This window comes from Cervus elaphus, chromosome 23 (assembly GCF_910594005.1).
Source record: "Cervus elaphus chromosome 23, mCerEla1.1, whole genome shotgun sequence".
In the NCBI taxonomy this organism is placed as follows: domain Eukaryota; kingdom Metazoa; phylum Chordata; class Mammalia; order Artiodactyla; family Cervidae; genus Cervus; species Cervus elaphus.
The window spans coordinates 71,457,598-71,478,670 of NC_057837.1; the positions used below are offsets into that span (position 1 = coordinate 71,457,598).

Consider the following 21,073-nt stretch of genomic DNA (forward strand, 5'->3'; position numbering starts at 1 on the left):
GTATACTTTCCCATAGATCACGATTCAAAGGATATTCAGAAAAGTCCCTTCAGCTACCTAGTTTTTTAAATTTGGAGGCAACAAGTGTTACCAGTTTTGTGGGTATTCTTCTGGAAATAGTTTGAATCTGGCTTGTTAACAATTCCCTAGGGGGTTCAGATACACAGAGTTAAGAATCATTCTTTGAGAGACATAGAGAGAGGGAGGGCTCTGCTGGAAAAGGCGGAAGTTTTTGTCAACATTAGTTTGGATTAGGAAAGAAGCGATGAATCATGCCCAAGGCTGAATCCTTAATTCTGGATCTTTGCGAAACTGCAGCTTTTCTTGGGGCTTTATTTCTCAAATCTTCCTCAGTGAGTTGATTTGGTCTGTCGAGAATTCTGGAAGAGGGATCTCCCTGGTGGCCCAGTGGTTGGGACTTCCTCTTCCAATGCAGGGAATGTGGGTTCAGTCTCTGGTTGGGGAGCTGAAATCCCACATGCCTTGCAGCCAAAAAACCAAAACATAAAGCAGAAGTAATATTGTAACAAATTCAATGAAGACTTTTTTTTTAAAAAAAAGAATTCTGGAAGAGTCAGGATGCACTGAGAGAGTGGAGTAAGATTCCCCAGGACCCTCCAAGAGCAGGTTCTGCCATCTTCTTCACTGACATACCTCTACAGCCTAGTATAGTACAGGGTAGGTGCTCAATAAATAGCTGTGGCATAAACAGATGTTACAGGGAAAAGATCTAGGTTTGAGATAACGGCTAAGGGGAGAGGTCTTATGGAAGACACTCCTTTGTTCCAGGAAACCAGCTATAATGGCAAGTTACCTTCCTAGTAAAGATTTTAGGGCTAGACAACTGGTTGCCGATAGAGTTGGAGCTCCGAGGCATGTGGGGTGGGGTGGGGTGGGGGCGCCAATGGAGAGGACTGCTACTGATCACCTTCTTCCCACAGCTTGAGATAAAGAGCCATGTATTCTTCAGCCCCATAAACTGGGATGACTTGTACCACAAGAGGCTGACTCCACCCTTCAACCCAAATGTGGTAAGAGGCCATCACGTTCTAGCTTCTGGGTTCCCAGGACTGGTGGAAGCTTGGAGGGTACCTGGGGAGGGTATCCTGGCCTGGCCTCTTCCTAGAGATGGGAGAACCGAGGGTCCAAGAAGCTCAGTGATTTGTTCAAAGCTACCCTGTAAGCTAGAGGCAGAATTGGGTCTGGAACCCGGAAGTCCTGACTGCCAGTTCAGCTCTGTATGAGGAGCCAGGTTGCCTCCCCTTTACTTTCAATACCAATAACCCTCATCGCAAAGCACTTTGCAGCCTTTAAAGTGTTCTGTGTCATGGAGCACACCCAGACAGAGCCGAGTCCTGTAACGATTTTTTTTTTCTAGGTTTAGCTTTCTTCCTGGTAATAAGAATGACATGTATTTATTGTAGGAAGTGTGTAAAACAGAGACATTGAAATCATCACGGAGAGGGACTTCCTTGGCAGTCTACTGGTTAAGACTTTGAGCTTCCGCTGCAGCAGGCACAGGTCTAATCCCTGGTTAGGGAACTTAAGATCCTGAGTCCTACACAGCATGACCAAGAAATAAAATTAATTTAAAGCATCAAGGAGAAAAAGCGTATTATCTCACCACCCAAGAGAAAGCATGCACCGTTGGCATGTTTCTTTCAGATCTTTTTTTTCTGTTTTTTATGTAGGTCATAGTTCATACATAGACACACATATCATCTCCCCCAACATAGATCATAATTCATGTATATAGATAGATCTCATCTCCTCCCTCTTTTTGCTAAAACTGTGTCGTCATTTTCCTAAGTCACATAAGACTATGACTTTAAGTGGCTGTATATTTCAACCCTATGTTGGTAACATAATTTATTCCACCATGTTCCTAATGGTGCACTTTAGGTTAGTACCATTTTTTATCATAATGGATTAATGAATGTCTTTAAGTTCACGTTTTTGTCATTTTTTAATTAAATTTTTAATTGGAGTATAGTTGATTTACAATGTTAGGCTAGTTTCTGCTGTAAAGTGAAACAGTCACACATACATAGATCCACTCTCTTCCAGACTCCATTCCCGTGGAGTCATGACAGAGCACGGAATAAAGTTCCCTGGGCTATACAGTAGGTTCTTAACTAGTACTCTTTCACATAACAGTGTGTATATATCAATCCCAGTCTCCTAATTTATCCCTCCCCTGTTCCCCGTGGTAACCATGTTTGTTTTCTATGTCTGTGAGTCTATTTCTGTTTTGTAAATAAGCTCATTTCTATCATTTCTTTAGATCCCACATAGAAGCAATACCATATATTTGTCTTTCTGTCTGACTTCACTCAGTATGACAATCTCTAGGTCCATCCATGTTGCTGCAAATTGTCCAGAGTTCTGATTATTTCAAGATGGATTCCAGATGGGGGATTACCAAGTCAAAGAATGTGAATATATTTTATTTTTTATTGTTGAGGTATAGTTAGTTGGGGCTTCCCTCACAGCTTGGTCGGTAAAGAATCTGCCTGCAATGCAGGAATCCCAGGTTCGATTCCTGGGTTGGGAAGATCCCCTGAAGAAGGAAATGGCAACCCACTCCAGTATTCTTGTCTGGAGAATCCCATGGACAGAGGAGCCTGGAGGGCTGCAGTCCGTGGGGTCGCAAGAGTCGGACACGACTTGGCGACGAAACCACCAGCACCACCCAGTTAGTTGGCTTACAGTATGATTGTAGTCTCAGGTGTACACCGTAGTAGTCCGATATTTGTACAGATTATACTCCATACAGAGTTACTTTAAACTATTGAGTATGTTCCCCGGGCTGTCCATTACATCCTTGTAACTTTACACCTAGTGGTTTGTACGTCTTAATCCCCTTCACCTGTTCTGCCCTTCCTCCAGCCCCTCTCCCCTCTGGTAACCACTCATTTGTTCTCTGAATCTGTTGTGCACATTTTTGAGGTTCTTGATTCATACTTTCTTCATGTCACAATCTACCAGCAGCATATGGAGGGCTGATGTAGAGCAGGCAGCGGGCCAGGCGGGTAGAGGAATTGGTAAATGGTTAATGGACCTTGTGGAATATGATGACTAGTGTAAATGCATGAAAAAGTGATACCCCTGGGGCACTCAGAGGGGACATCTGACAGCTCTCTCAGGGCTCTGGGCTCCTCTGGCAGCTCTGACCCAGTGTTCCTTTCTCATCGTTGGCTTACATTCACAGGCAGGACCTGCTGACTTGAAACACTTTGACCCAGAGTTCACGCAGGAAGCTGTGTCAAAGTCCATTGGCTGCACTCCTGACACCATGGCGAGCAGCTCTGGGGCCTCGAGTGCCTTCCTGGGGTTCTCCTATGCGCCGGAGGATGATGCCATCTTGGATTGCTAGAAGAGAAGCTCCCGTAACACCACCAAAGCCAGCTTGAAATCTGTAAGGAATTACCTTCAACTGTTAGTCACAGAAGCCCAAAGTAACAATGGCTTAAATAAGATTCCCTCCCTGCCCCAGCACATGGAAGAAGGATGGTGTTAGGTGATCCAGGGCTGGTACCACAGGTCATCAGAGGCTTTCTGTATTTCTGCTCTGTCATTCTTGGCAAGTGGCTTCTACTATTAGGATTATTATATTATCCTAAGATGGTACTGGAGAGCTCTAGCCACTGTTTCTGGGTCCTGGGCAGGAAAAAAAGGAGGAAAGAGCAAACGGGCACTTTTACAGAGTTTCCTGAGAAGCCCCACCCAATGACTTCTGCTTGCATCTCACTAGCCAGCCACCTTACCTGCGTTGGAGGATGGGATATATGTCCAATTAACTGGGCACATGACTCCTCACAATAACGCAGGGTTCTGACACTAAGGGAGAAGGGAAAATGCTGGGTAGGCAATGAGCACCTCTTAACAAGAGGATCTCTTGGTGTTTGAATTTTGATCTCAATGTGTAAAATGACCAAGGTGTAACAAGCCTATAAGGTATCACCCAACATCCACTTTTTTTCCTATGTCAATGATGTCTTTCTTTGGGTGAGTTGTATTGCACATTTATTAGGTTTGTCTGCCTGGCATCTGAACCCCAGCCTATAGTCAGGGAATCTCTTATTTTATGAGCCATGATGAGAGGGTAGTTCACTACCTCCACTTAACTCTAGCTGACAATGCCAAACACTAACTTTCCCAGCCTCCCCTGGAGCTTGGGCCAGGCATGTGGCCTCAGGATGCACCTGTTATCAGATTTTTGGCTCAAGGAAGGAAATGGGAGCTCTCTTTCATGTGGTTGCTGTGGTAACAAAACCCACAAAACTGAGTTCCTGGTGTACAAGTGGCAACGATGCTCTTATTGGCAGCACCAGATCTTTTGCTCTTTCCTCCTTTTTTCCCTGCCCAGGACCCAGAAACAGTGGCTAGAGCTCCAGTACCATCTTAGGATAATATAATAATCCTAATAGTAGAAGCCACTTGCCAAGAATGACAGAGATCACATCCTGGTGCTTACTGGCAAACACCAGAGATCACATCTGTGCTGCAGTGTCATGCCTCGGAATCCTGGATTCTCCCTTTCTAGTTTTCCCAATGATTTTGAGAGCTTCTGTTAATCACTCCTTTTTTTTTGCTTCACCCATCTGCTTCACGTCTTGACCAGAGACGTGTTAGTGTGTCTTTTGTCACCTGCATGTTATTAACAGGAGATGTATCAGTATCACTTACAAAACAAATCGCCAGCCACAGGTGTCAGTTTCTGCAAAAATCCTGTGGTGCATAGAGTTAACTGGTCAAAGTCAGCTTCAGAACACCTGCCTACTCTGATCCAGTTTCTGTACTAGACTTTTTCATGTCTGTTATCAGTTTTCATCCAAACAACCCTAAGGCAGGAATCTCCTTTTTACCAATGAAGAAACACAGAGAAGCTGTACCTTTCCTAGAGGTCACAGAGCTAATAAGGGCCAGAGTTGGGACTTGGAGCCATATAAACTGACTCTGGGGCTCTCACATGTAACCTCTGTGCTGGTCTCCTGCTCACTCTGGCTGTTAGGTCCAAGCAGAGTAAATGTCAAAATCTCTAAGCAGAGCCAAGCCAGGAACTGTCTGGAACAAGCCAGGTAATGGGAAATGGGGTCTTCCAAGAGGAGGCTCAGTTGGATGCTCACGGTCTGAACCTGGCTGCCAAGTTAATTCTCTGTTCCCTTTTCTGGATGGAAAAGAATCTGCCTGCAATGGAGGAGACCTGGGTTTGATCCCTGGGTTGGGAAGATCCCCTGGAGAAGGGAATGGCTACCCACTCCAGTATTCTTGCCTGGAGAATTTCATGGACAGAGGAGCCTAGCGGGTACAATCCATAGGGTTGCAAAGAGTCAGGCAGGACGGAGCACCTAACACTTTTTACACACCTCTACCTCATATACTTCTGTATGCTTGTCAAGTCTAGGGCCATAAGGAGCCCAGGCAAGGTCTGTACAGGCCTAGTGATTAGCCATTTCTAAAAGCAATTCTGACCTGACAAAAGGTGAGAATATAACACACGTGAGTTCAGGACACCCCTCACTTGTCTGATGGATTTTATACTGCCTTATTTCGGTGAAGAAATCTTTTCACTGTAGTTCATCACCTACTTTCAGGGTGGTCTTATTAGCTGGGGACAAGAGGAGAACTTTCATTCTTTTCAACATCAATGTGTGCTAGTGATTTTATCGGCTTTTCCTTTTAACTCAGTCCCACTCTTTGCCTTACATTTTTGTTTGCCCAGCGCCCTGCCCCAGGAATTATGGAGGATGAAGCTGGAAGACCATGGAAAACACACCGATGACACCACAATGACCTACTGGGGATCAAATCTGGGTGAAGGAAAACTAGTTACCCTTTGACATGTGCTGAGAATTCTGAAAGAAACATTCTGATTTGATTTCCATCTTAATAGTGTCTGCTAAGAGACAAGTGTGGAACGTGATGAGAGGCCAAAATGCCCCCAACTTCCCAGAGCAAAAAGCGAGACCACTAAGCATCAGAAATGGAAATAGTACTGTCAGAGTACACAACTTGCTATGAGTTGTGAAACACGCAAAGGTTCTATCTGTTCTAAGACTGTAAAACCACAAAATGTTCACCAGGAGAAAAAATAAAAATGAAAAATTATGAATATTCATTAAAAATGAATATCTGTTTAATATCAGATTTGTTCACACCTGTTTATTGAGCACATTTAGAGCTTTATATGCATTATCAACCATATGTATTACGCCAGCATTTAGAAATGATTAATCTTACTTTACAGATAAACACTTACTCAGAGATAGTAAGCGACTTGCCCAAGGTCACCTAGCTGTACAAGGCACAGCCAGGAATCCGGACTTGGTAGCAGCTGATTCTCAGGCCCTTGCTCTCTCTGCAGTCTCCAGTACTGGGCACAGTTCTCTGGGCAGGTACTTTTTCGGTTTTCTAGCAAACACTGACTGCAAACAGGATTTACAGAATTTTGTACCAAAAGACAGCATCCTCAGGAAGAGAAATCAGAAACACCCTCTTCTCTACTCTTTAACTTTGCAGGGACAATAGCTGTGAAAAGGCAACAAGAGAGAGTGTGTGTGTATGTGTGTGTTTTAAGACCCTAAACCTCTGTACCTGCTGAAGACGGTAACAAAAATCTTTAAGTCTCTGCATTCATCAGTTTGAGCCAGAGAGACAGGTGCATTGCACACACATCCATGCTCCCTCAGGGCAGCCACTAAGTGCTCCCCAGGGGAGAAGCGTGGCCTGTTTGTGGTTACTGCCCGCTATTTTTTTCCATGGCTCTTTCCAAACGCAATTTCTTCTGCTCAAAAGCCCTTCTCCAGCCCTGGCCTTAATGATCTATTCTTTTTTTCTCTTCTCTGCCCAACGAGGATGCCTGTCTACGCAGCTCCAGCCCCTCACAGCTCCCTCAAAACGGTCTATATTTTTTATTTAAAAATTTTTTTTGGCTGCAGAGGGTCTTCGTTTCCGCCAGGGGGGATCTTTCATTGCGGCTTGCGGGCTCAGTTGCTGCCCGGCATGTGCGAGCTTAGCTCCCCTACCAGGGATCAAACCTGCCTCCCCTCCTTGCAAGGAGAATTCTTAACCAATGGATCACTAGAGAAGTCCTATATTTTTTATTTTTTGGTTGGATTGACAAGGTCCAACGTCCCTAAAGGATCACCGCCCCATCCTGAGCCTGGCACTGTGGCGCTCATAGATGCAGGGCTTATCAAACAGAAAGAAGTAAGTCGTATTCCCGTTCTCACCACTAAACCTGCCCGCCCTGCACCTGGAGGCCCTCTCTGGTCTCCCAAGAGGCCGAAACTCTCCCATAACGCAGCGCCGACCCTCCCTCCAGTCCAGCGTTCCCAGTACCGTTACTGAAGATCGCCGGCGCAAACCTCCTCCCTCCGCCGGGCCGCCGCTCTGCGCCTGCGCCCCTGAGATCCGGGCTCGGCATTCCGCACTCCCCGCCGGAAGCCTTCATTAGACTCGTCCCCCCGGGTGGAGCGAAGTTTCAGCTCTTGGTGGGGCGGGTTGGGGGTTGGTCTCATTTTTCAATTCAGTTCAGTCGCTCAGTCTTGTCCGACTCTTTACAACCCCATGGACTGCAGCACGCCAGGCCTCCCTGTCCATTACCAACTCCCGAAGTTCACTCAAACTCGTGTCCACTGAGTCAGTGATGCCATCCAACCATCTCATCCTCTGTCGTCCCCTTGTCCTCCCAACCTTCAATCTTACCCAGCATCAGGGTCTTTTCAAATGAGTCAGTTCTTCGCATCTGGTGGCCAACGTATTGGAGTTTCAGCTTCAGCATCAGTCCTTCCAATGAACATTCAGGACTGATTTCCTTTAGGATGCACTGGTTGGATCTCCTTGCAGTCCAAGGGACTCTCAACAGTCTTCTTCAGCACCACAGTTCAAATGCATCAATTCTTCGGCTCTCAGCTTCCTTTATGGTCCAACTCTCACATCCATACATGACTACTGAGAAAACCATAGCCTTGACTAGACGGACCTTTGTTGGCAAAGTGATATCTCTGCTTTTTAATATGCTGTCTAGGTTGGTCATAACTTTCCTTCCAAGGAGCAAGCGTCTTTTAATTTCATGGCTGCAGTCACCATCTGCAGTGATTTTGGAGCCCTCCCAAAAAAGGTCTGTCACTGTTTCCACTGTTTGCCCATCTATTTGCCAAGAAGTGATGGAACCAGATGCCATGATCTTAGTCGTTTCTATTAGCCCTTAATGAAACTAGACATTAATGCAGAAAATCCGATGAGTTTGTTTTTGGCCTAAAGTTATTCCACATTCTGTCTGGATTTACCCCCTATCCAAAATAATGGTACAGTCCCGCATAAGCCCCGCCCCTGCCCACCCGGACTCCGCCTCCTAGAGAGTTAGGCGTAGTGGCGTCTTCCGCCAGGTCGTCTGCTCTTCGCTCCTGAGGTGGGACCACGCCCCGGTCCACGCCTTCCCAGCGGGCAGTTTCCCAACCACCGTTGCTAAGCGGCCGTTATCTGGCAGCGAGGTGCTGGGCTGCGGCGGTTGCAGACGGTGGTCACCGGGCCTCAGGTAAGGCGGATTCCTGCTGCGGTGGGCCGGCCAGGGCGCTGAGGCGGCCTGGGAGTTGGCGAGGGCCTCGGCCAGGTGTCCTCGAGGTTGCTGGGCATATCCTAGGGAAAATTGAGGTCCACTAAGGTAAACAAGGAGCGCAGATAGAGGCCCGGATCCCAGACCTCAGACGGGGCTCGAATCTGACTCGCCTTCTGCTGAAAGGTCTTTGATCAAATGGGAAGGAGCATTGACATGAAACTGTAACGTAACATCCTAGTCCTATCCCCTTTTCCCAGGTATCCTGCTCTTAGGAATTTGTTCTAGGACAAAAATAGTGACAGAAGCAGAAATATGTAAATTGCAGTAGGCCAGAAATAGAAAAGATGCTTATGAATATTGGGTTTATTGTGGCACCCATGCAACCACTAAGGTAATCAGAAGGCAGGATATAATGTTGTTTGTACACTCTGAAAATAAGCATGGGCGTGGATAAATAGAACATGAAAAGATCATGGGATTTTTTTTTTTAACCTGTCAAAATCATTTTAAAGTTCAGCTTGAAGAATGAAGATGTGGGACTAGCCAGGAAAATTCTAAAAATTCTGAGTAATAGAGGGACTAGCTTTTTATCAGCAACACCAAATATTATACCTATAGGAATTAAAATAGGTGAGACTGAGCAGAAACTTACAGGCAGATAGATTATATAGAATATATAATAAAATTCAATTTTTAGGGATTTACTATGTAGGCAAGGTGATATTTTAAATCAGCATTGAAAAGATAGATTAGTGTCAGGCAGCTTTCTAGTAATTAAAACAATAACAAAATTAATTTTAAATACCAAAATAAATTCCAAGTGGACTAAAGTTTAAACCTTAAAAATTATAACATCATAAAAATACTAGAAGAAAGCATTGTGAGATATATTTATAACCTTAGCATGGCAAAAACTCTTCTAAATACACCATGCAATTCAGAAGCCAAAAAGGAAAACGTTAATACTTTTGATTCTATTAAATGTAAAACTGTCCCTATCGCCTGCAAAATTCATCCAAACGAAACCAAAAAAACTACCAGTAACTTAAGTCTAAAAACAAACTTCTGAAAATATTTGTTTCATGATCAACTAAAAAGTATTAAGCCTAATAAAAAAATGATCTGAGTATGTGAACAAGAAAATCAGAAGAAATACAAGTCGCTAATATATCCAATGAAAGATGGTCTTCTTATAATTTCAGAGTGCAGATTAAAACAATAAGGGTTTTTTTGCCCATCTTATTTGCCAAGATGAAAAAGTTAAAAAGAGTGGTGTAGAAACAGAAATGTATTAGTGTTAGTGAAAGTAAAAATTAGTACAGTTTTTTGTAGGGCAATTTAGAAATAATTTAGTTAGCCATTCAACAGGAATTTATTCTGAAGATCTGCAAAGTATGCCAGAATGTCATGTTCAATGATGTTCGTAGTACTGTTTTACTAGCAAAAAATTGGGGGAAAACACAGATGTCCATTGGTATATGACTGATAACATACATTTTGGTACATCCAGAAAATGGAATATTGTGCAGCACTTAGAAAAATAGTGGTATATAGTGACATGGAAAGATGTGCAAGATACAGGTTAGATGAAAAAAGTGTGTTGCAGAATAGTGCATATGGTCCTATTTTGTAAATAAAACTTCAACTGTGTGTGTAAAAAGAATTTAGAAAATTGTACCCCACATTTAAGAGTAGTTAAGGGTGAGGAATCAGGTTGGAAACATGGTTTCCCATGTGGCAGGGTGATGGCAGAGCAGGGCCATGAGAGTGAGCTGGTAGGAAACCCAGGGTCTGCCTTGGGTTTCTGCAGCCATGATTATTTATTTCACTTTCAGCCTTTGGGAATTGTAGGTAAGTTGCAGCTGTGCTCCTTTTCTTAAAGAATTATAGGAAATAGACTATTTATTCCTTTTAGGGTCTTTCTTTTTGGAATATTGTTTATTGTTTCCCTTTTTCTGATTCCTTTTTCCCATAAGGAGGTGACCATGGAAAAAGAGCTTCGGAGCACCATTCTTTTCAATGCATACAAAAAGGAAGTCTTTACCACCAGCAATGGCTATAAATCCATGCAGAAAAGACTTCGGAGTCATTGGAAAATTCAGAGGTGACTGAGTATACTGTTTTCGCTTCTAAGCAGTAAAAACAGCTTGCTGTTGAGGTGGGAGGGGTTCCACTAAACATTGTTCAGAAGTAAATTATTAAACCATCTTGTTTGAAAATTGTCAATTAGCATATTATTAAGTTGTCCCCCCAAATTACAAGTCAAAAAATGATTCTAATTATACATACATGAGTTTTTCAGAGGTTAAAGCCTTTCTCCATATTTTAACTCAGGTCAGTACTTCAGTTTAGGGAAAGGAAAAACTGAAAATATCTCTTGAGTGTGTATGTATGGTTTTTCTTAATGGATAAGGATATGTAGTCATGTGAGCTAATGGTAGAGCTGATTGAATTAGTTGTTGGGGGGCTTCTTTATGCTCTAGTGTGGTCTCATGGGACATCTTGTCTTATAGGTATATTTGAACAGAGCCTGATGACTCTGGGGCAGGCCTGTTAGAGAGGAGTCTCACTTTTGATAGAGAAGCTAGACTAGGTACCTCTAAATCCTTCATCTCTGGGCCTCTGTAGCCTCTGATTCCATACAGTCTAGACGCTAAAATAGCTCATAAATTGGTTTAAATTATGGACCTAACGCTTGCTTTTAAAATCATATTTCTAGCTTAAAAGATGAAATCACACCTGAGAAGCTCATTGGGGTGAAACTGTGGATTACAGCTGGGCCGAGGGAAAAATTTACCGCAGCTGAGGTAAGAAATATTCATAAAGACATGTAGTGAGATAGCTAGGAAAATGGGCTCTGAAATCTTGAACGTAAATTCCTCTTCACCACTTACCTGTGAGGCCTCAAGGTGGTCACTTCATCTCTGTCTTCATCATGGAGTTGTTGTGATGATTCCTGCAGCACAACAGCTCTGGTATGGCATGGCTGTGGTGTGGCTGAGTTATTGCATGAAAGTGCCAGACACATAGTGCAGGCGAGTTCAGTATCAGCCATACCTCTTTGCCATATTTTTGCTTTAAAAATAGGAAATTCCATTTAAAATTAAGCTATTTTTAAACTCTGTTTCATGGCTAGACAAAGAATGAGAAATGTGAAACCCAGACATAAATGACAAGTGAAGATGTGAAGACATCAGACCCCTTATGTACCATTGGTGGAGAGGTGAAGTGGTGCAGCCACTATGGAAAACAGGATGGTGGTTCCTACAAAAATGACAAACAATTCTGTGATTCAGCAATCCCACTTCTGGGATATATGCAGAGAATTGAAAGCAGGATCTCAAAGAGGTGTTTGTACACCCATGTTCACTGAGAGCACCATTCCCAGCAGCCAAAAGGCAGAAGCAACCCAGGTGTCCACCAACAATTGAATGGATAGACAATATGGGATCTATATGGCAGTGACTTGTGATCTTCCTTTAGCTAGTAGTTTTCCACTTTTGCTGTCCAGATAGTCAACTGGGAAAATATCATTTCAGTTTGAGTATTTTGGAGCTTTATGCTAATGACAAATATGGAAATCCTATTGATACGTAGAGAGTAAATTTTATGTTTTCTTAATATAAAGTTATATTTAAGTGCCTTTACAGATTGGAAGTGTTTCTTTTTTAGCTAGTTAAGATCTTATTCACAGTAGTTTTGACAAAGGTCTTTGGCATAAATTTATAGATTGTTTTTCTTTTTCTTTGTGTAGTTTGAAGTCCTAAAGAAATACCTTGAAGGTGGTGGAGACATCCTTGTGATGCTAGGAGAGGGTGGGGAATCCAGATTTGATACCAACATTAACTTTCTCCTAGAAGAATATGGAATCATGGTTAATAATGGTAATTATTATTATTATTTTATTAGAGGCAGTAACTTCCTATTTATTATTTATATCGTAGTCCTCTGGGCCTAATAGTACAATGGAGAAAGCCCTGGGCTGCGAGGGTGCTTGGTCCTGCATTCTGACCTCCCCAGCAGTCTCACTTTTTTGGTGCTTAGCTTCTTCCATGTATGAAATGAGAGCAATTGGAATACAGTTCCAGGATTCCTTTCAGGTCAAAATTTGTACCTGTCTGTAATATCAAACTTCTCATCTAAGATGCACCTTCTTCTCTTTTCTGCCTAAAGATGCTGTGGTTAGAAATGTGTATTATAAGTATTTCCATCCTAAAGAAGCTCTAGTTTCCAATGGAGTCTTGAATAGGTAAGCATATCAAAAGTGGAAATGACTTTGCCAATGACTCTCCTCTTTCCTCCGTGACTCTTCCCCTCTGTCTTCTCACACATTGTTTTCTCCAGCCCTTTTCCTTTCTTGCCTTTTTGTTTTATTTTATTAAATGATAGTTTATTGTATTATATCACTTTTTATCCATCAAATAATATTACTTCCATCTTTTGAAACCTGACTTCACATCACCTTTTGACAGAATATATTCAGTTTCAAGTAACAGAAAACCCTGTTCAAATGGGATTAAGCAACAGGGAGATTTTATTGATTCACGTAATTGAAAAGCCTAGAAGTTGGACAGGCTTTGGATATGGACTGACAGAAAGATTCCTGATGTCATCAGGGCTCCAGTCTCATTTTTCTGCAGTTCTCTTGGCTCTGCCCTCCTGTGTGTGTGGACTGAATCGTTGTAACAGTTCCCAAATTGGTATCTTCATGCTCCATGAGTTAGGGCAAGAGTTCAGGCCTTGGTTCCAACCTGCTCAGCAAAAGTAGACCTGAGGTGTGGTTTCTTTGAGCTGGCCTAGACCACGGGCTCATCATGAACTGGTCTCTGTGCCAGAGGGCATGGAAGGCCCTGGGTCATATTCACCCCTGGAACCAAAGGTGAAACTCGTTTTTTCTCATCCATTGGATCCTAAACCATAAGAGCTTTGAGAAAGGAACTGAGTGTATCAGGGGCCATATCAAGGACCCTCTGGTCCCCGTATCCAGAACGATTCATTCCACACTTCAGCTTGCCAGGTACGTAGGGTCTGAAGATCCAGAGTCTAGAATACAAGTCGAGAATGTGGGTCTAACACATATTTGAGCCCTATCCTCAGGACTCAAGAAAGAGCAACTAACTCTTACATTTTCATATTAACTTTTGCAAACTTCCCAGAAGAGATAGAAGTGTATAGGAGTACCTTTATTTAATTTTTTTAAGAACCGTATTTTGAACAAGTCTGCACAGTCCTTGTATCTGACAGTTAATGAATGGAGTGTGAAATCCCTAAATTTTGTTGTCGTTGTTTACTGGATTTTAATTCATTTTTCTTCAAGGGAGATTAGCCGAGCTGCAGGGAAGGCCGTGCCTGGGATCCTTGATGAGGAGAGCAGTGGAAATAATGCCCAGTGAGTGTGTTCCCCGAGGCCACCTGAAGAGGGCAGAGTTGTCATTTGAAGAGTTTTCTTTTTCAAAGTGAAAAAGTTTTCATTCTTGATTACAAAAGTAGTTCTCATCAAAAAACCAGTTTGATCAGTTCAAAAGGAAGAAAATAGAAGTCCTCCACTCTTAATCCATGCCCTTCTCCCCAAAGATAGTCCTTCTAAACATTTAGATTTAAAAATCTTTTTTTTTTTCATATATAAGAATAGGGATAGGTACTTTATCCTTCCCTGGTGGCTCAGAGGTTAAGGCGTCTGCCTGCAATGCGGGAGACCCAGGTTCAATCCCTGGGTCAGGAAGATCCCCTGGAGAAGGAAATGGCAACCCACTGCAGTGTTCTTGCCTGGAGAATCCCATGGAGGGAGGAGCCTGGTAGGCTACCATCCACAGGGTCACAAAGAGACTGACAGGACTGAGCCACTTCACTTCACTTCACTTTATCCTTTTAATAATGACTGGATTAAGTTGGATGTATGCTAACCTAACCAGTCTCCTCTTACTGAACATTTAGGTAATTTTATAATATTTTGCATTAATAATACCACCTAACATTTAATGAGCACTTACTATGTTGTAGGCATGGCATGTATTATTACTTCAGTTAATCTGCACAGCAGCCTCTAAGGTTATTGACGAATTAACAGAGGGTGTATTTGCCCAAGCTCACTTGACTAGTGTCAGAACTGAGTTCCGGTGCTAGGCAGTCTGCTCCAAGGCCTGTACTCTTAACTTCCTTTCCTTATTTTTATTATACACAGTTTGATGATGTTGTTCAGCCACCAAGTCGTGTCCGACTCTTTGCGACCCCATGGATTGCAGCATGCCTCCCTGTCTTCCACCGTTTTATATTAATTGTCATAAATAACAAAGCACAAAGTGAACATCTTTGTAGGTACAGTTTTTGAGCACTTATGCTAGTATCTTAGTAGGCCAGATTCTTGGTTTTTAAATTTCAGGGTCACAGATCTTCCATTTGATGCATTGCCAAGTGTGATACATTAAAGTCACCCTCCAGGCATGTGTAATGTTTACAGTTCCTACGAACATGCCCCTTTCCTCTCTTGCCAGCACAGAATATTCTATTGAAAAATGATACCACTTTATTTTCAGTTGTAGTTCTTTGATTATTATGATTGGGATGGCTTTTAAAGTTTATTGACTGATTGTGTTTATCCTGTGAATTTCCTATTCACTGCTTTTGGTCTGTTTTTCTGTTGATGGTATATCTTATTCATTTACAAGACCTCCATGTGTTGCAAGTATTTTTCCCAGTTTATCATTTTACTTTGGGATATTTTGCCCCATAAAAGTTGAATGTCTTTATATTATTAATGCATATTACAAACCTCTAGTAGTTAAAATACTCTGATACTAATTCCAAACTACTGAAAAATAAAAAATTAGACCCAAAATATATGGAAGATAAGAGTTATTTTATAGTAAAAGTGACATATCAGATTATTGGGGAATGAATGGTATAATTTTGGCTAAAATGTTTTTCACTTGGAAAAACATTTCTATTTTCATGCCACATCTCAAAATGTATTTCAAATAGGTTAAATTTTTAAATATTAAAAATCAGACCACAACAGTACTGAAAGAAACTCTTAAGTGAATGTTTTATAATCTTAAAGTAAAAAAACTTTCTTAGTATGAAACCACAGTAGTCATAAAGAGTAAAAATATGTAGCAACATATAAGTTAACGTTTTTGGACATTCAAGAATCACAATCTGATTCTTGGTGAAGAAGTGAAAGAACTGCGGACTTGGATATAGAAGGATTTAGAAGTTCCCGATTTCACGCCTTACTTGCAGGGTGGCCCAGGGCAAAGTAACTCTTAGCTTTAGTTGCTGTATCTGTGTAATGGGGATGATAAGAATCTTAGAGAGTTGTTGGGAAACTCCAGTGAGGCAATCCTTGTGGGAGCGCTTGTAAGGTCTGAGGCATTGTACCTTCCCTGCCGTCACATTCTCACTTACTCAGTCACTGTACTGAAGGGCAGATGGCAGGTGGTTTGTTTCCTGGGTTATCTCAGAAGCAGGACTGTGACTTGAGAGGCTCTGAGGTTTGGATAAGCAGCCCTGCTTCGTGCTTTGAAATCTCTTAGCTGTTGGAGTCTCAGGCTCTCATTTAGCCCCGTGTTTTTTATCATGTCTTTTTTCCTTCTCTTACTCTGCTGTAGCCACACTGACTTTGTTTGAATTCCTTACGTGTGCTAAGCTCTCTCTCACCTTCGGACCTTTACATACCTGCTTCCTCTTCCAGGAATACTTTCCCAGCTAATCTTACTCATGCACATGTGTTAGAAGTCCTGTTTTGGGGGTGGGTGTTTAGCTTTAACACTTAAAGTCCCATGAAAATGTCAGTCTGATTGATTTCTTAGTAATAATAAAAGAAATGGAGTATAAATAGCTTGACAGTTTTCATCTTATAACCGACCATTCTCTGCTTTCTTAAGAATTATCTCCCTTGAGTGCACTTGGGAAACTGTGGGAAGGGATGGGCTCTGACGTCCACATAACTGTTTCTCCCTTTTCTTCCTCCTTGGCAACTGCTCACTCCCTTCTGCTCCTGCTCTGTAAATCCTGGGCTGCAGCCCCCTTACTGGGATACTGTTAGGGTAGGGGTGGAAGGAAGAGAATGGGCAAGGTGGGTCAGGTACCTCTTTTCAACCATGATGAGACTTAGAAGTCATAGCTGTAGATGAGACTTTACTGAAGGGACAGGGAAAACTGACACAGGAAGGAAATAATGGAAAACTTAAGCTAAAAAAATGAGTCTGAAGCTAAAAAGAATGGTCTAAGAGAAAGAAAAATTAAAATCTTCATAGGGAACTCTTCCTGGGTATTCCCTCGGCCCGTTCCTCCCACCTCCTGCCCCAGTTTCTAATTTTATGCTTTGCTTTTAAGACTCCTGTTTCTCTCCATTCTGAGAACAGTTCTTTCAAACAAATACTTTGGAGAACTCCTTTTTCCTTTTTTTTTTTTTTTGTGGCTGCGAAGCTCCTTTTGTTTTTTTGGTCACATCGAAAGCAAGATCCTAGTTCCCCAACCAGGGATGGAACCCGCACCCTCTGAATTAGAAGTGCAGAATCTTAACCACTGGACCACCAGGGAAATCCCTCCATTTTTCTTTCACTGAAACCCTAGCTCCTCCTGCAGGGCCTGGCCTCACCCAGGTGTGCACCCCACCCTTAGCCGCTCAGTTCCACACCTTTTCCAGGAGTACATTGCCCAACTAATGATTCACTCTGGGTACTCATAGTCTTTGCCAGAACAGTGTGGAGTAGAGGGGGTACTCCAAGATTGGTCTGTGTAGAAGTCTCCAGTGTGGGATAAATATACACCTGTATTCGTATAAGCCCTCAGCTGCTCCACACCCTTCCAATAGCAGACTTCGTACTTAGCAATAACACCAGTCAGGTTTATGAGGGGGAGAAAACTGTCCAAGACATGGTTCCCCAGAGCAGGCTCATGTGTGGTTCTGGTTCAGTTCTTAGATGAAGCCGCCGCCTCTTTTACTTCTCCCATAGGGACTACTTTATTTCTTTCTGTTACAATCATTTACACATACGATTGTACATTTTTCATTTATATTCACATTTCTTAAAATGCTTCATTAAACTTAGAGCTAGAGTTATACTGATTTTGAGTTAACAAACCAAAGCTTATAGATTTTCTGTTTGATCGTAACTTGCTCAAGAAACACTAAGATTATCTTCAAAAACTTTTTTATTCGTTAAAAACCTTGAACGTTTCTTTTCTTTCTTTCAGGGCTCTCACCTTTGTCTATCCTTTTGGTGCCACGCTGAGTGTCACGAAACCTGCAGTGGCTGTGCTGTCCACAGGCTCTGTCTGTTTCCCGCTTAACAGACCCATCCTGGCTTTCTATCACTCGAAGGTACAGCCTTTCTTAGATACGGGTGGATATGTAATTTTTATTACTGAAATTGTGAGAACTACTTTACTGTTTCTGTAGGGGTTTCATATATTGTCTCTTTCTTTTTTAGGGGGGGAGGGCTGCACCACTATGCGGGATCCGAGTTCCCCAACCAGGGATTGAACCCGCGTCCCCTGCAGTAGAAGTGTGGAGTTCTAACCACTGGTCCACCAGGAAATGCCTGTATTTTTTCATTGGTTTTCACAATAGTCCTGTGAAGTAGAATTTCAATGAGTTACATTTTACTTATGGGGAAACAGTGGTCACTGATGGAGTCAAGACCTAAACCTGCTCTTACCATAAATCCCAGGCTTGTCCAGTGCAGCATGAGACTGCCTGTAGTAAGCTGCCGCTGACCGCCAGCTCTCACGCTCAGTGTAAGAGGATCCATTTAGAGGAAAGTTGATTCAGCAAACTATACCACAGAATTGTGCTGCCAGGAGAACATTCCAGGAGACTGGTTGTTCAGTTCTCATCCTGGAGTACCTGCAAGGTACCGGTTCAGGTGGCTTGAGAGGGCATCACCGTCCTCCTCACCCCGTGCATCCACTGCCTTTTAATTCATGTCTGTTGAACCCACCTTCATCTGTCTACCGAGATGTGGAATTCACCAGTGACCTCCCAGTTTTTCCAGAGACCCACATGTCTCTAGTTCAGCAGGATCCTATTTTTCTTTATGGGACCTAGGTATTACTTTTCCTTCTTGTACTTAAAATTTCTGACATCATTTTATTAGGAAGTAAGTAAATGTCTATGCTGTGCTTGAAAGATGATTTTAGACAAAATTGGTAAAGCTATTATGGCAGTTAGTCTCGTCTAATCAGAAAGAAATACTGTTTTAGAATTAAAGTGTTATTAAATGATTCAAGATGTGAAAATGACCAGGTTACATGAAATGTCTGTTCAGAGGCACAAAAGTCATGAGACACCATCTTAAGGAGCCTCTGGTATTGTGTGTAATACCAGAGCTTTGATTTTTTTTAACCAGGCATAGAGATGTTACCTGGCTTAATCAGTGGACTTTATGGAGTATCTGGTGGGTATTCCATTCTGTGCTAAGTGTGGCATTTCCTTTGGAACTCATGAGATTATCATCTGTTCATTGCCTAGCTATTTAAAGCCCATTTTCTCCTGCTAATAGGCTTTCAGTCCTGCCTTGTAAACACAGTCTTTCAGAGAGGTTGCTGCCTGTCACTCTTGTTGGTGAGATGAGGCAGTGATCCCCGGGAGGAGTTCCACCTGGTCCTATGAGCAGGGTCAGGCCAGTACTGGAGGGTTCTGCCTCCTTGCCCAGGGCCATTGCCTTCACTGGGCTCATCACGAGCCTTTCTAGGTCTTCAGTTTACTGGTACAGACTCATTAACACTGAAGGAGCAAATGGTCCTTGAGTTAAACATATGCCTATTTAATTGGAACAAGTTATAGACAGGTGCTGGAAAAGGCCACTGAACACAATGGTATAACCTGTCAGGATAGAATAAAAGGATTAAAGGACAGTCTACAGTCTATTTGAAATAAATGAAGTAGGAAAAAGAAAATACAGTTGATCCTTGAACAGTGTAGGGGTTAGAGGTGCCGACCATCTGCATGGTGGAAAATCACGTGTGATAGAGCCAGGCCTCCATCTGTGCAGTCTGCTTCTGTGAACTCAGTCGACCATGGACTATGTTGTACAGTAGTATTTACTGTTGAAAAAGTTCACTTGTAAGTGAAACCATGCAGTTGAAACCCATGTTCATTCAAAGGTCACCTGTCTATTAAGGAAAAGATAAATCTGTAAATAGAGTTTTATGTATTTACTTAGCCTATGGGGATTCAAATCACAACCCAGTTCATCCTGTCATTTCCCCATTCTTTCCGTAGAATTCCACCCAATTAATTTCCTATTCTCAGTAACTGATCTGTTTGCAGTGGTTATGGTGTAGAAATAATTTATTTTTCCTATGAAGCATTTGCTTTTCATGTGGGACCTTTTAGAGTTTGTTTTGCAAATTTTGTTTGATTTACAGAATTTGTGTATTTGTATAAGCCAACGTCTGTGGCTTAGGTGTCATTCTTTTTCAGTACCATTACAACTGTGTCTTCCCTGTATGTGACATTGCTAGAAAATCTGATTTCATTTTGTATTTTTAATTCTGTACTCTTTTTTTCTTATGACAAAATAATATATACTCGGTATTTTAAAATACAGCTATGGAAGGATTTCCCTCGTGGTTCAGTGGTTAAGAATCTGCCTTCCAGTGCAGGGGATGTGGGTTTGATCCCTGGTGAGGGAACTAAGATCCGACATGCTATGGGGCAATGAAGCCCGCCCAATCTAGAGCTCATGCGCCGCATGGAAGACCCAGCGCAGCCACAAAATACAGAGATGGAGGGAAAGCATGTGGCCTCCTGCACTGTTCTGAGGCCGGCCAGGCGGACACTGTGGTCATTTTCTTCTACTTCTGCTTGTGCTGCATTTTTGTTTATTTGTCTCACAGGCTTTAAACTCTCTACAACTGATGGTATACTTTTTTTTTAACCTAATGTTATGGCAGAAGCATTTTCCCAAGTTACTGAAAACCCTTTCTAATATACAATTTAACAGCTGGGGGAAGTTCCATTGTTCTTAACCGTATTTTGGGTGAATGTTTGGATTTATTTCTAATCTTTTGTGATTATTACTGTAAAGGTGTGCAGAGTGTTTGGTGTATTTCATACTGCTTTGTTGCTGTTGTTGGCAGTTTCAGCACCGTGTCAGAGACTGTCACTGAAGGCTGATCAAGTTTATAGTCACTTTTTCTTGCTTATTAATCTGACAGGGAAAAATACTTTATTTTTTAATTACTAATCTTAAAGTTTTTTATTATTAGCTAGTCATTTGTGAATTTTTCATGCTTGTGGCTTAGTTTTCTGTCTCCTAAACACTTTTTTTGGTACCCAAAATGTCTAAATCTTTACAGATTGTTTTTGAATTTGTCTTTTTTTTTCCCCTTAAGATTATGATTTTCATTTATAATTTCACTAACAATGGGAAAATACTGTCAAACCAATTTACTTTACATTACTTTCTGTTAAAGTTGAATAGAAGGGTATAGAAGTGTCTAAATTGAGAGGCAGGTTGGAATATAGTTGTCATAATTGACATTTCTAGACCATTAAAATGC

The 21,073-nt window shown here is 42.1% G+C and overlaps 2 protein-coding genes across 6 annotated transcripts in view; both read left to right on the forward strand.

The window, feature by feature from the left end:
* The window catches only part of SGK2 (serum/glucocorticoid regulated kinase 2), a 28,616-nt gene extending 22,495 nt beyond the window's left edge, over positions 1 to 6,121 (forward strand). For all 5 annotated transcript variants that reach the window (XM_043884450.1, XM_043884447.1, XM_043884449.1 and 2 more), the window contains 3 exons: positions 942 to 1,031; positions 3,212 to 3,418; positions 5,726 to 6,121. In XM_043884450.1, the coding sequence (XP_043740385.1) occupies positions 942 to 1,031; positions 3,212 to 3,376 (255 nt within the window). In that variant the 3' untranslated portion in view covers positions 3,377 to 3,418; positions 5,726 to 6,121. The remainder of the gene's footprint in view (positions 1 to 941; positions 1,032 to 3,211; positions 3,419 to 5,725) is intronic.
* Positions 6,122 to 8,347: 2,226 nt separating this feature from the next.
* Positions 8,348 to 21,073, forward strand: part of IFT52 (intraflagellar transport 52) — a 29,410-nt gene continuing 16,684 nt past the window's right edge. The window contains 7 exon segments of the mRNA XM_043883871.1: positions 8,348 to 8,542; positions 10,540 to 10,667; positions 11,283 to 11,370; positions 12,318 to 12,447; positions 12,737 to 12,812; positions 13,881 to 13,952; positions 17,762 to 17,888. Coding sequence (XP_043739806.1) covers positions 10,549 to 10,667; positions 11,283 to 11,370; positions 12,318 to 12,447; positions 12,737 to 12,812; positions 13,881 to 13,952; positions 17,762 to 17,888 — 612 coding nt within the window. The 5' untranslated portion in view covers positions 8,348 to 8,542; positions 10,540 to 10,548.